The sequence below is a fragment of the Phycodurus eques genome, chromosome 10 (assembly GCF_024500275.1).
Source record: "Phycodurus eques isolate BA_2022a chromosome 10, UOR_Pequ_1.1, whole genome shotgun sequence".
Taxonomy (NCBI): domain Eukaryota; kingdom Metazoa; phylum Chordata; class Actinopteri; order Syngnathiformes; family Syngnathidae; genus Phycodurus; species Phycodurus eques.
Window position 1 is genome coordinate 14,567,629 of NC_084534.1, and position 13,130 is coordinate 14,580,758.

Here is a 13,130-nt window from a genome sequence, read left to right on the forward strand (position 1 = left end):
TTTGCTGGCTTTAAATGACTTATTAAATAAAAGGAATGATGAAAAGACACAATGTTCAAGTTTGTACTTTTACATGTAATCTCATGTATGTATACGTCTAGTGTGGAATTTTAATGAATGAGAATTTACGTTACAGAACTCCAAAGTTGAACAAAATCTGTTTTATGCTTGCTGACTTTCAAATCGATTCCCATTGAAAATAATGCCAAGATTTGTATTCCATTCATTTATTCCAGAGTTAAACTGTCACTGCTATAAAAACAACTGAATAGGCAATGTTTTGGGTTCCATTTTAACATTAAAAACAGCTATACAAGTGTAGAGACCTTAACCACTGTATATTTCAGCTAAAACAAGGTAAACCAACTCACCCGTTGAAGATGCCTAACAGATGCATCACAAACAGGAAGCTGTTTGGTTGTTGATACTGTTGACTAAGGATGTTTTATAGCTACTGCTGGAATTAAGTTTTGTGTAGCGTATGATAAACATATTAGACGTGTGCCAGAAAATGTCCAGGAGTATTGTCACAAAAGATATATTTCAAATCCAAAACTACACGTCTTCAAACCAGGTCCCATTGATGACCTCCTTGAGCTTGGAAAGAGAAGAAAAAAAAAAAGACAGGTTGGGTGAGTTGGGAGGTTGCTCCAGTACGGGTGTATGTTCTTAGCCAGTAAGTTTCAGATGTTGAGGGCCCCTTGAGCACGCGCGCTGTCATGGTGAAGAAGCCACGAGTTGTCTTGCCACATCTCTTGCACACTGAACAATGCATACGCTGCTGGGTCTCTTCATAAAGATGCTAGTTCATCATCTGGCCTACATTGAAGGGGAAAATTCTTAGTTTGTTGTTTGGCTTTGAAATATGTCTTATCGTAGTTGCTTGGTAAAATTAATTTGTCTGAAATTGATCATTAATTTTATTACTGGTATTGTAGTGAGCACAGACAATTTCCTGTCACAGTAAGTTCTGTTTCCTGTTCTATGGTTATCACACTTTTCCAATTTGTTGTCACTGTACTCTTCACTGGTGGTATCACAGAAAAACAAAATGCAAAGAAAAGTAAAACAAGTGAGGTTAAACATTTCGACGCTCAACTGTTGACAGTTTTCAACTCCTAACTTGACTTTTATGAATCTGAAACGTCACTCCAAATTGCACCACAAGATTTCATTGTAGATTTAACTGAGACTTTTGAGCCCGTAACAATGATCTTCCCACCCCCACCAACTATTCTGTCAACATCAACAGATTGCTCTGCCTGTGGCTCACTGTCTGCCATGATGCTTCATCCTCTCACTCCCTCACTCTGCTGATGTACTGACTTTCTGTTCACCAAAGGAAAGCCTGTTTGTCACGCTGGAGAGTTCCGAAGAAAAGGGAGGCAAACCATCCGTTGGCCTTCTCGCCGTGTGCTACAATCGAGTCCACAAAGGAATTGATCCCCCCCCACCCCCATTTCCATGCAGCTTCTGTCACACTGAGAAGGGAGTTCAGTCATCATTAATTGGGAAAAGTTAGGGAACGTTTATGTTGACCGACTCAATATCAATGTGTGATTGTAGCAAGATTGTCCGGAACTACGTCAATGTAATAAATAAATAACACAAATCTCAAACCTGTACCTTTTAGAAAGTGTGGATGTTTTTCCGCTATTAGTAAGGCTGTTTCAAAACACCTGATGGCATAACACTGGCAAGATGAGAGGGAGGAGACAGGGGTGTGTGTTGAGTGGGAGGGAGACTGACCACCACTGCCTCTTTAAAACAAGTTGCCCTATTTGGACCTCTCATGTCAAACTTCACAAGCAGAGAGGAAATTGTAATCACAGTCTGAAAGGTATGAGTCACATTTGTTTTTCTTTTTTTTTTTAAATCAACAGAACCTAAAATGTATTATTAACTTTGGGTTAAATGAAACCGCTCATAGCAATATTTACTGGATATCATTTTCCTCCATCTTTTAGATCAAGTAATCTGAGCACATTATGGATTTATGGCCTAAGAATCAAGAGCTGCTGCCCCAGTACACCAGATTCCGTACAGTTCCTGGCAGAAATCTTACACATAAGTAAGTATTTACATACGTAATATTGCCTTGCATGTGGCTGTTTGTTTGTTTTGCTGCATCTTTGTATTTTGGGACACAGGAACATAATTGTGCAGACAGCCCTGAAGAAATACATTTGCTTGTAAGCTTTATAATGTATTTGTCACTTATTTTTTAGTTGTTTTCTTTGCCAGATGTAGACCAAAGTTTTGACATTTCTGAAACAGGGTAACTTAAAAGTCAAAAAGGGCATTTCATATTAAAACTAATCTTCTAATGAGAAACAAATGAAGTAGAATTAATCGTCAAACTGTTGCCATCATATTAACTGTGCAGGTCCTGTAACATTTTTACATCATACAGGTAAATATGAATGGTAAAACGACAATGAAAACAAAACGAATTAAGATGAAAATATAATAGAACTTACCCTTTCATGACACAATTGAGGTGTAGTATGTCGGGAACTAAAAGGGGGTGATTCTTTCATCACACTTTTTAATATGCTTGACGGTTATACAAGTTTAAAAAGAACTCCTATATAATAAAACTTGAGAATATATTACACCAACTCTAATCATGAATGAAGAACACAGATGTGTGAAGTAGCCAGGCTCTACAGTGAACACTGAAAACATGAAATAAATCTATAGTTCCATAGTGGAAATATTAAAAAAGCAAGAAAACAACAACAAAACGTTAGTTAATTCTAGTTACATTTCCTGAAGTGCCCTGTGACGTCACACACGACAGCAATTTTACCTCTGGGTTTTTGTGTGACTTCAGAGGCATACTCTCCCCAAAAATGTCGGTGGAAGTATTCACCTTGTGTGGAAAAATGGCATCAACGAAGATAGCATATCATTAGGTTGTAACACATTTTTTTCAAATTCTTTTTATCCACACAGCTACCATGACAGACATCAGGCACCACATTATCGTCCAGGTAACAATAAGGCGCAGCAGAATCATGTCAGAGAGTCCAGCTACTGGACATTACCTAGAACAAGGACAGGAGCAATGCTACTGGATCACACCAACTGGACTGAGCCACAGGTGTGTGCCTCTACTTCTGCTCAGCACCCTTTTATTTTGGGCCATCATTCCCAGCAGAACATGGGAGACAATGAATGTTTTGAGGCCAGAGAATGGACAACAGCTGGACAGGTGGCAGGAGCATACGAGAGAGACGATGTGAGAGAGGGATGGGAGAGGAGGTGGGAACCCTCCAGTCTTGTCCACTACAGGGAGTCATCCAAGAGGGACAGCAGCAGTTACAGAGAGCTGGAAGCCTGGGCTGCTCGTTACAGCCATTCCCTTCCAAGGAGGAGGCGATTAGAGGCGGAGCTGATGGGATCTTCCCTGGGGCTGTTGGAGAGCAGACAAACTGGGACAGAGTCTTGCATGGCAACACCGCAGCAAGTCGGACAATGTGGAAACACGAGAGACGACCCAGGACAGTGGGAGAGAGCAGCCAAGCAACAAACCCATTGGCCTCCGCAAGCCCCCAACATGAGCCACACTGTGGGCATGAAAGGAAAGATCCAAAGCAAAATATTTAGTCAGCCCCCTGGTTATGTTGCACCTCCACCCTATAACAGCCCGAATAAAGGTTCACCTGTGATGCCCCACTCTTGGGAGCAGGTTGAGAAGACACAAGAGAATCCAGAGAGGAACCAACAAACACCCCCAGAGCTTGAAGGACATGGATACCAAGGGAATGTGATCCAGAATGTGCATACTCCGCATAAAGTTTTGACGTGTCCACAAATTTCACAGGAAGTTAAGACGACAAAGATAATCCCAGAATCGTCCTCAAAAGTGATTGAAGGTCGCAAATTCAGGTTAAGCAAAAAAACAGGTGGAATGACAATCTTCTGTTTAGTGTCTCGGATAGCAGGCCCAACAGAATGCCCATCTTTGACACCTATCGACCAAACAAACATTCCAAACACAGAGCTTGGAAAATGTTCCCAAAACAGTAGTGAAATTGTCCAAACATCCAAGGTGGCAGACGAAGTAGACTACAAGGCACTCACACGTTTGTCTGCCCTGACCTTTGGGGACAGAAACCTCAAACCCAAAAAGATGACACCAAGTTGCATAAAAAGTGGAGAGGAAGAACTACCAAAGAAAGACAAAACAGAGGGTTGCCGATTCAAGGAGGAAAAAAATGATGCTGAGTCTACATTAGAAAAACGAGCCGCTCGGTTGGTATCACCTGTGTCAGCCAGATATCCTTTGTGGAGGGAGCCAAGTTTCACAAAAAGGACTCATACACAGAGTCCACTTGGCATGGAAGTAAGAAGACTGGACATCAAGAAAGGCCCTGAATCAGAGGAGGGGAAAGATCTCTTGGTGATCGACACAACATGCGTTGTTGTCAAAATGGAACTCATTAAGTCTCCCAAGAAGGAACACATTCACCTCTTGAGATGCACAACGCACACAGAACAGAGTCCAGAACAAAGTCCCGCCACTTCTGGCCAAACCAGCGGCCTTCTTAGCCGAGAGCCGCATTCTAATCAAAACTCTGAATCAAACCTCTCTCCAAGGAACGAAAGGTCTCAGAACAGGGTGAACCCAGACCATGCGGAGACAACAACCATTGAGAGTGAGACAGAAAACATGGCAAGAGACTATTTGGAGAAGCGAGTTGAAAGAACCCTGGGTATCCGCCTCAATGCAACCTTGCTCCCTGACGTGTGCATGAAAGATGCAGATAAGGGATTAGATTCACCTCAAGGGAACAAGGAAATGAAAGGGAAGCTGTTACAAGAGACCATCAAGGAAAGGATGTCTGATGATGAGGATACAGGTCCTAATGTTGACTGTGACAACTTTTCAGGATCCCAGCATAAGGTGTCCAACGTGTTCAAGGAAAATGAGACTAACAGCCAATCTGGACTAGACAATGTGGATCAGTTTGACATGACGGAGGATCCCCCAGTTGGGTCCACTCCAGAAGTGGCCAACACTGAGCAGAGTCCCATTGAAAATTATGCCACTCGATGTGTCACTCCACCTCCTGTCCTTTCTAATCCTCACTTACCTGCAGCCTCAGAAGATGCCCAAGGGTCAAATTCTAATATCGTGCCATTGCCTTTAGCTGTTCAATCACTCCCATGTATCTCAGAGTCAGAGACCGAGGAAGCTCCAGATGTTGAGACAGGAGCTCTCGATCCATTAGCGGATTGTACACTTCAACTGGGAACCGCATCATTGCCGCATGTGCCATCTCTGATTCCCCTCACTGACCCTTCCACTCTACCGTTCTGTCTTGATGTAATACCTTCCAATGCAATGTCTGATATTGAGGTTTTTGAGGAAGACCAAGCTGAAAAGCAACAATCTTCACAGTATGGTGAGCTCAGCGATGTCCCTAAGGAATCTCCCAATGATGGGACAGCTGAACTGGTGGCACAAGAGCAATTAGAATGTGGCTCAGCCAATAAAGTGCTCATTGATATTGCTCTGGACCTTCTAAAGCAGACGCCTGGAATATCCCAAGAGAAGCCTCCAGAGTTAAACACTGAGCAGCAACTCCTTAGCATTCAAACTGAAAAAGAGAACAAGACCGACCATTCAGAAAAAGTGACTCACAGTCAAAGTGAAGAGAAGGAAGTAAAGTCTTTGGACTTCCAAGTGGAGGAAGATGTCAAGGTGAAAGAGACTAACATGGAGTCGCCTGAGGACAACAAGGATCTGCAAGCTCTTGAGCAGCAGACAGTAGAGTGTCAGAGTGACATTTTACTAGATACGAAATCATCTTCTTCCTTACCTTCTGACAGAAACTATGAGGCTCAACCACACACTCCTTCTCCACCACAAGAGTCAAGAGAAGAGTTTGCCCCTCATTCAGAAACCAATTCAGCCTGCTCTTCAATTCAAAATCATGATTCTCCTGTTGGACTTCCTGAAACTCTCTCTGATGTTCATCTGCTGGACTGTACCCCTTCTGAGAATTCTCTGTTGTGTTCACCTTCACCAGAGGAAAGTGGAAGTTGCCCCCCTGATATCGCCCAGGGAGCAGAAGTTCAGTATCCCAACTCCATTTGGGATGCAGTGAATCGCATCAGAAAACATACAGCTCCTGACTCCGAGAACGAAGAGGAGGAAGTTTGTGAGTTTTGGGATCCTGAGAGTGTAGGTGTTGCTTTAGAACAGGAATTGACGGTGTTAGAGGGCACTGAGGTTGGACAAATGCTGCCGCAGCCATGGAATGAGGAGGACACACTGTCTTGTAGTAGCACTAGCAGCCATGACTCTGGGGACACAGTTATTATAGCAGATGAGGACGATGTGGCGGAAACAGAGGAGGGTGGGAGGTGCTGCCTCGTTGAAGCTGAACAGAACACTGCAGGTGAGGAAGAGAGAGAAGGCGATGGAGAGGAGAGAGCGTGTGACCAGAGTGAGAAGTACCAAACTCTCGACGAGGGGGTGACAACAAAAGATGAGGAAACTAAGCAGTGCGATTACAGTATGGGGAAAATGTGCACATACTAAACTGTTACACTGAATTGCAAGCATGCCCAAGCTTACTCAGCAGACACCTGCAGAGCCAATCCGACTCTGCCTTTACAAAGATAACTAACCATACATGTAGTTTTATTAAACCTCAACCCGCAGACTAAAAAAGGAATTAGTAATCTGAATTACCATGTAGTGCGTCTGTATGAGATTGACAGAGATGCACCTTTTTGGGCATGATACATCTTAAGTACAGCACAGTATAAAAACCTGTTCCAAATAAAATTGTGATGTGTTATACATGCAACAAAATGTTAAACTATAAATACGTTTGGTCACTTTGATGACATCTTATTTGGGTATTTGTGAGCAAAATATTATAAAAGTACAATAATAAACAAATATATGAATAAATATATCAATAAATAGTGAATTCGTTTTGTAAAAGCAGATTTTTTTTATACTGCTCTTTTATTTGGTCTCATAAGTATGTATTCTCCTCCATCCTCTGCATCTGATTATAATATTAGTAATTTCATAGCTTTTTATATTTGATTTGAGAGTGATGCTATCCATGTCATAAAAACAGATAGGAAATAGAATATCTAAACCACATACCTTGTCTAATTGTAATATAAAAATGTTTTAGTAACGAATAAAGGTTGATCTGTAGAAAGCAGGGAATTGTATGAATGAAACATTACAGTACTTACAAGCAATACACTTCAAAACTTCATATTGTGATATTTTGGGAAAGGGTTGTTAAGAAGTAAATCAATTGTTCTCTACTGTTAAAATATTTAAACAAAAGGAGTACATTTAATAGTGTATCAATCATTTCCCAAGAAAGAAGGCAGAGCAGATGCAGAAATCCGAAAGTTTATATAAAAAACAGGGTTGTTCATTCAGTGGAAAATAGTAGAAAAATGACAAAGATATTTGGTGAGTGTAAAGTTGTGCAACATGTATTGAACAGTAAAGTCTTTTTCTGTCTTTTGAAGAGGGACAAACTGCAGATATACAGTACTTTATTATTAAGTTTGATCACTGAGAGCCTGAAGAGAATGTATCTACATCTCAAAGGATTATATTTTATCGTCCAGTTCTATATACGCATCCTAAAGCAGGCAGTGTACTCTTAGTCCTGCAACTAAGTTTGACCAAAGTTTCAGAGTAATAATAATGTACTAATCTAATTTAAGAGCGTCACATATTGTGAGGTAGAGATATAAGGGATGATGAAATGATTAAGAAAAACTGTCAAGACAAGCCCCCTTATTCTCCATGAGTGATGAAACCTCTTCTGAGGATTTGGAATCTGTGGACCTTTCATACATAACTATATCTTTCACCGCCGCCGCCGGCGTGGCGTGAACCGGCCAATATCAGCTGAATAGAGACGGTCGCCATGGCATGAGGATGTCAAAGTTCATCATGGGGGATTTTCAGAGCATGGTCACAAAGATCTGGCAGGACATAAAATGAGAATTGAGCGAAAAATAAAATTATGACAATAACAACACAGTGGAACCTCTAAAGTCGAACGCATTTTGTTCCGAAAGAGTGGTCGGAATTTCAAATAAAAATTATTTTCCCCATTTGGGATACTGGAAATAAAAACAACGGTAGTCATCATAAAACATTTATTAACTGTGCATGTAATGTTTTAATTAACATTCTTAACCATTCTGAAAAATGTTCAATTTCCCCTCAGAATTGAAAAAGAAAAACATTCGAAATGGACTGAGTGTGTAAAACCAATTAAATCTGATTTCATTTGAATTTAAATGCAATTAGGGTTAACTTGCAGTCTTCTCTTTATGCAGTTGATAAACAAAATAGCATGCTCCCCGGTCAGACAAAATATGCGCCCTGGTTCTGTTATTCACAAGTTCATTGACTTATCAAAAAATGGAAAATCTCAGAAGAGCAATGTGGTACAGTGTGAAATGATGTATATGCAATGTAAATAGAAATATTTTGCTTCATCCCAAAAAAAAGACAACAACAAAAAATAAGTTGTCTACTAATATTAATGCGTAAAAACTCAAAGATTAAAAACAATCTAGGGTCATGTGTATGCATGACAGACAGGTTTTGGGTTACATGATTTATCAAATTGTGAATTGTATGACCTTACATGTGTTTGACTTTAAGAGATTCCACTGTAAAAAATGTGTTACAGTACATACATACTTCAGAACAGAATGCATAAGTAAAAAAGGTGAAACCCTGTGCCAACTTCAGAAGTAACAAAACCAAATCAATACAAGCTAAACAATAATAACAATAATAATAAAACAAAAACAACAACAAAAATATGATTCTTACGTTGTGTTTGAAAAACTACATTTTAACTGCAGACGTACCTGTCCGCTTGCTGCATAGTTTGTCTTTTACATTTTCTGTTTCATGAGAGAAGAATTCGATGAGTTCGTCTTCGTGCTGCTCAGCAATGGCTTCGCACTACCACAGTATGACAAGATGAATCGTTTCACATGGAAAAACTCACCAATTATAGTAACGTAAATGACAAATTAGAATGAAACTCCTCAGAGAATTGTACTCACTGCAAATTTTAGACTGCTGGTGACTCTCGAGTCCAGCGTGGCCTCAGAAAGGTCCATGGCTTCACCGTTGCGAGATTTGATTCTAATGTAGGACTTCCTGTTGGTGGCAGCATCTTTAAGCTCGCCATAGTCCTCCATCCTCTCACACACACTCTCCATCAGCTCCAGAAGGTTTCCCTCAGAGCGTGCCAGAGGAACCTGACGGTGGATGGGGATTACAACCATTACAGTTCATGTCTGTAACCATTCACAAGCGACTAGAAGTTATGCATATCATTTAACAGATGTACACTCTGTACTCATCATGTGTCATTGACATTTTAATTAGTCTACCTTTGGCTTCTCTCTACTTTGCTATGTGACTGATTGCTTCATATCTTATACTATGTTAAGTTGGACCTCGCTGACTGCTTGTAAAACCTCTGCAGTCAAACAACAATCTGTTCCAGGATCCTGATCAATTTCACATTTGTTTGCATTAACAATTATTTTTTTCCATTAAAAAAAACCCCCTGAAATTTAATTAATTAATCAACTATCAACATCATAAAATGACTGATGAGGGACTGCAAATTGTTTAAGTAACATTCTCTAACTGTCATACAAGTGTAAAGTTAATAAACATAACATGTAACAACGTGTATGGTGATGCTGGACAAAAATAATTGGAACACCGTAAGGACAAAAGTCATTTCAACTTTTAGAATGAGTATCACCCAAAAAGCCAAAGAAAAAACAAGACTTAAATGAATTTAGAGGGGCTGTCCAAATTTAAATTGTGCTCTTGTTTTTTTTTGTTTTTTTTACATCAGGAACATTCTACTTGAGAGGTTCTGTAATATGTGCCCCCCCCCCCACCCCCAACTGTGGGATTAATAAAGGATGATCATTTTATATTATATGAACACAATTTGGCCAAACATCTATTGTACTACTAATTCTGTCTACTACTACTACTGTATTTTATAGATCAGGGGTTCTAAACCTTCGGGTCCAGGGACTCCATACAGGGAAGAAATTTTATCATGATCCCCTCATAATCCAAATGCAAATTAAACATAACAACCATGTGTACCCCTGAGTGCCATAGAAAGTATAATATTGCCTATTATCAAGAAAAAGTTGGAATGTCACATTGACAAATTCCTATTGATTAGGGAAAAAAAGTTGTTAAGACATTAGGGGTTAGGTTGTATTTTTTTTTAAGGGGGAAAAAATACAAATCTTTACACAAACGAAGACGTATTTTGTTGTAAGAAGTGGTAATCTTAACAATAATAATAAAATGATAAAGTAATAATATGATATTGAAGTTTAAAGGCAAAACATGTATGGGAAATGTTTTTTTCCATTCATCGCCAGCCGCCAGTTTCCTTTGTCCCATGACGTGAGGTAAAGTGTGGTCTTTACTTCGGTTCATCTATAACCATGTAGACCCTGTTCCACCAGGCTCGCTGATTTGAAGTGTGAGTAAACGATGTGGACCTGTATTTTTATTTTATTAAATCTCTACATGTTGATATTTTGTGTTATTTAAGAAAAGTAAGGGGAAAAGGAGAAGCAGTGTTTTGCACTACAGTAATGTTTCCATTTAAATTTTATATTGAATTCTCATGTTTCACACTGCTTGGAGGTTACTTGAAAAGTTTTCTGTATTTGTTTCCCATAATTTCAGTTTTGCACAATAAATCTTTTGGAAGTAGCATTCTTGACTATTCTGTTTATAGTTAAGAAAACAACTTCCTGCTTGAATGCCTTTTCTATTGGCATATGGTACCCATTCAGAACCAGTTATATTGAAAGCTACACACCAAAACATATACCGCAATACTGTGTATACCGTCTACTGTCTATGGTTCAAAATATATATAAATGTTAAGTCACATCGCCTAGCCCTAAGTGGAGTTGAGTTATAAAACACTTCTCTGACAGTTGAAGTGTCCAAGAGAGTTAATAGATTTTCTCCCAAGCTATTTTCAACACTTCAGATTGGTTCATAATTTGCAACAAGAACAGACCACATGGGGACTGACCGATAATATCAATTTGTGAAGAAATATGAAAATGACCATAATTGGAAATACGAGGTTTCCGCCTAACAGTGAAGATATATTTTGTATTCATTTGTCAATAAATAATTGGTTAATTTATTTCTTTGTAATCTAAACAATAAAAAAATAGCAAAATGAATAATCTTATATATACATTGAAGATTGTTTTATTTATTTGATCAAATAATGGGTTGGTGAAATATAATTAAATTCATTCTAATTTTTTTTAATTTTATGATCCAAGGGGAGGTGGCACGGTGGGCGACTGGTGAGAGCGTCAGGCTCACAGTTCTGAGGACCCGGGTTCAATCCCCGGCCCCGCCTGTGTGGAGTTTTCTCCAGGCACTCCGGTTTCCTCCCACATCCCTAAAACACGCATGAATTGGAGACTCTAAATTGCCCATAGGTGTGACTGTGAGTGCGAATGGTTGTTTGTTTGTATGTGCCCTGCGATTGGCTGGCAACCAGTTCAGGGTGTACCCCGCCTCCTGCCCGATGACAGCTGGGATAGGCTCCAGCACGCCTGCGACCCTAGTGAGGAGAAGCGGCTCAGAAAGTGGATGGATGGATGGATGGATGGATGGATCCAAGGGGAGGTTTGTGGATAGGTCGGTTGGTAGTTTAGGGAGGATGGATGGACGTGATGTAATTGATGGATGGATGTAAAGAATGGATGAATGGATGGATGGATGGATGGATGGATGGACACTGACCTCCCTGATGGACTGACTGCCGTCCGGGTTGATTCTGAACGAGCCTGTTTGGATCATTTTCTTGGGGTCAACTTGGGAGATGGCCCACTCCATCTCGTCCACCAGAGCCCTGCATGCTGTGGGGGTACATGCACCACTACTATCTGGCATTTGCGCATCTCAATGGCGCATTCATGAAGGACGTAAAGCGCAAACACCAACCTCCACATCGGATGTCCTGTCCTTGTCTGGCTGCCTGGCAGGAGCTCAGCAGGAGGAAGAAGAGCAAACAGGTTGAAGGCAGGAGAGCGACTTCCCTCATGTTGCATCTATTACAAACCAATATTGACGACAAGGGGGCTGCTGTTACGCCAAGCAGAAAAGCTGACGGTGGCGAGAGTTTTAAGCCGGCTTCCTTTTAGCAAGAGCTACCATGTCTGTGAAAAAAAAACCTGCCCCAAATCGTGCGAACGCTACTGAAATATACACAAAAGTGGGAGGAAAAACATAAAGTTAAACTAAGACTCACCAGGTCTTGGCGTTGATTGGCGATAGTTGGACGCTCATCTTAGTCGGCGAAATGTGGTGACGTTTCACCTGCAGCGCATCATGTCAAGAGGGCGGACAGCGCCCCCTGTGGGCGGGATGACGCTGAAAAGGCAAACTGGAAAGGCTTGCTCGACTTTAGAACATTTCATATCGAAAATTTATTTTTATACTTAAGTACAGCAATTGTCAGACTTTTACTCAAGTAACATTTTAAAATGTGACTTTAACTTTTACCAAAGTTATTTTCTGTTAAGATAGCTGTACTGCTGAACTCAAGCAACACTTCCAGGTAGTTTATACAAAACTGGTGAAAAGCTATACATAGATGGCGTCTTGCAAAATAGTAAATTATCCAAGCAAAATCTTGGGCTACATTTTCATTTTTTTATCCATTTTGAATAAAATGTGTCAATAAACATGTTAGGATCCTTACGTCTGTCAAAGGACATCTAATTGACGCACTTTGTTGCTGTTCTTCAAATGAGGCTGTTTTGCCTAATGATCCCCATCTACCACTATGCTCTCAGTCCTACTTCAATATTGTCTGTCCAGTGGTGAGAGTGAACTACGAGAAGTGAACGTGCAAACTCCACACAGGAAGGCCAAAGTTGAGATTCAAACCCAGAACCGCATAACTGTGAATATGCGCTCACCACTAGTCCTCCAAATTATGAGGATACATTTTATTTCATTTCCTAATATCTACTATGTTCCTCAGATTGAATGTGTAATGGGAAACCAGAATTCA

The 13,130-nt window shown here is 40.3% G+C and overlaps 1 protein-coding gene across 1 annotated transcript; it reads right to left on the reverse strand.

The window, feature by feature from the left end:
- Positions 1–7,005: 7,005 nt before the first annotated feature.
- cnpy2 (canopy FGF signaling regulator 2) lies at positions 7,006–12,437 on the reverse strand. The gene is made up of 6 exons (XM_061688928.1): positions 12,363–12,437; positions 12,056–12,162; positions 11,855–11,970; positions 9,091–9,288; positions 8,890–8,986; positions 7,006–7,986 (listed from the first exon to the last, which is right to left on the reverse strand). The coding sequence occupies exons 2-6, from the start codon at positions 12,153–12,155 to the stop codon at positions 7,943–7,945; spliced, it is 555 nt and encodes a 184-aa protein (XP_061544912.1). The 5' UTR covers positions 12,156–12,162; positions 12,363–12,437; the 3' UTR covers positions 7,006–7,942.
- Between the last annotated feature and the right edge of the window lie 693 nt (positions 12,438–13,130).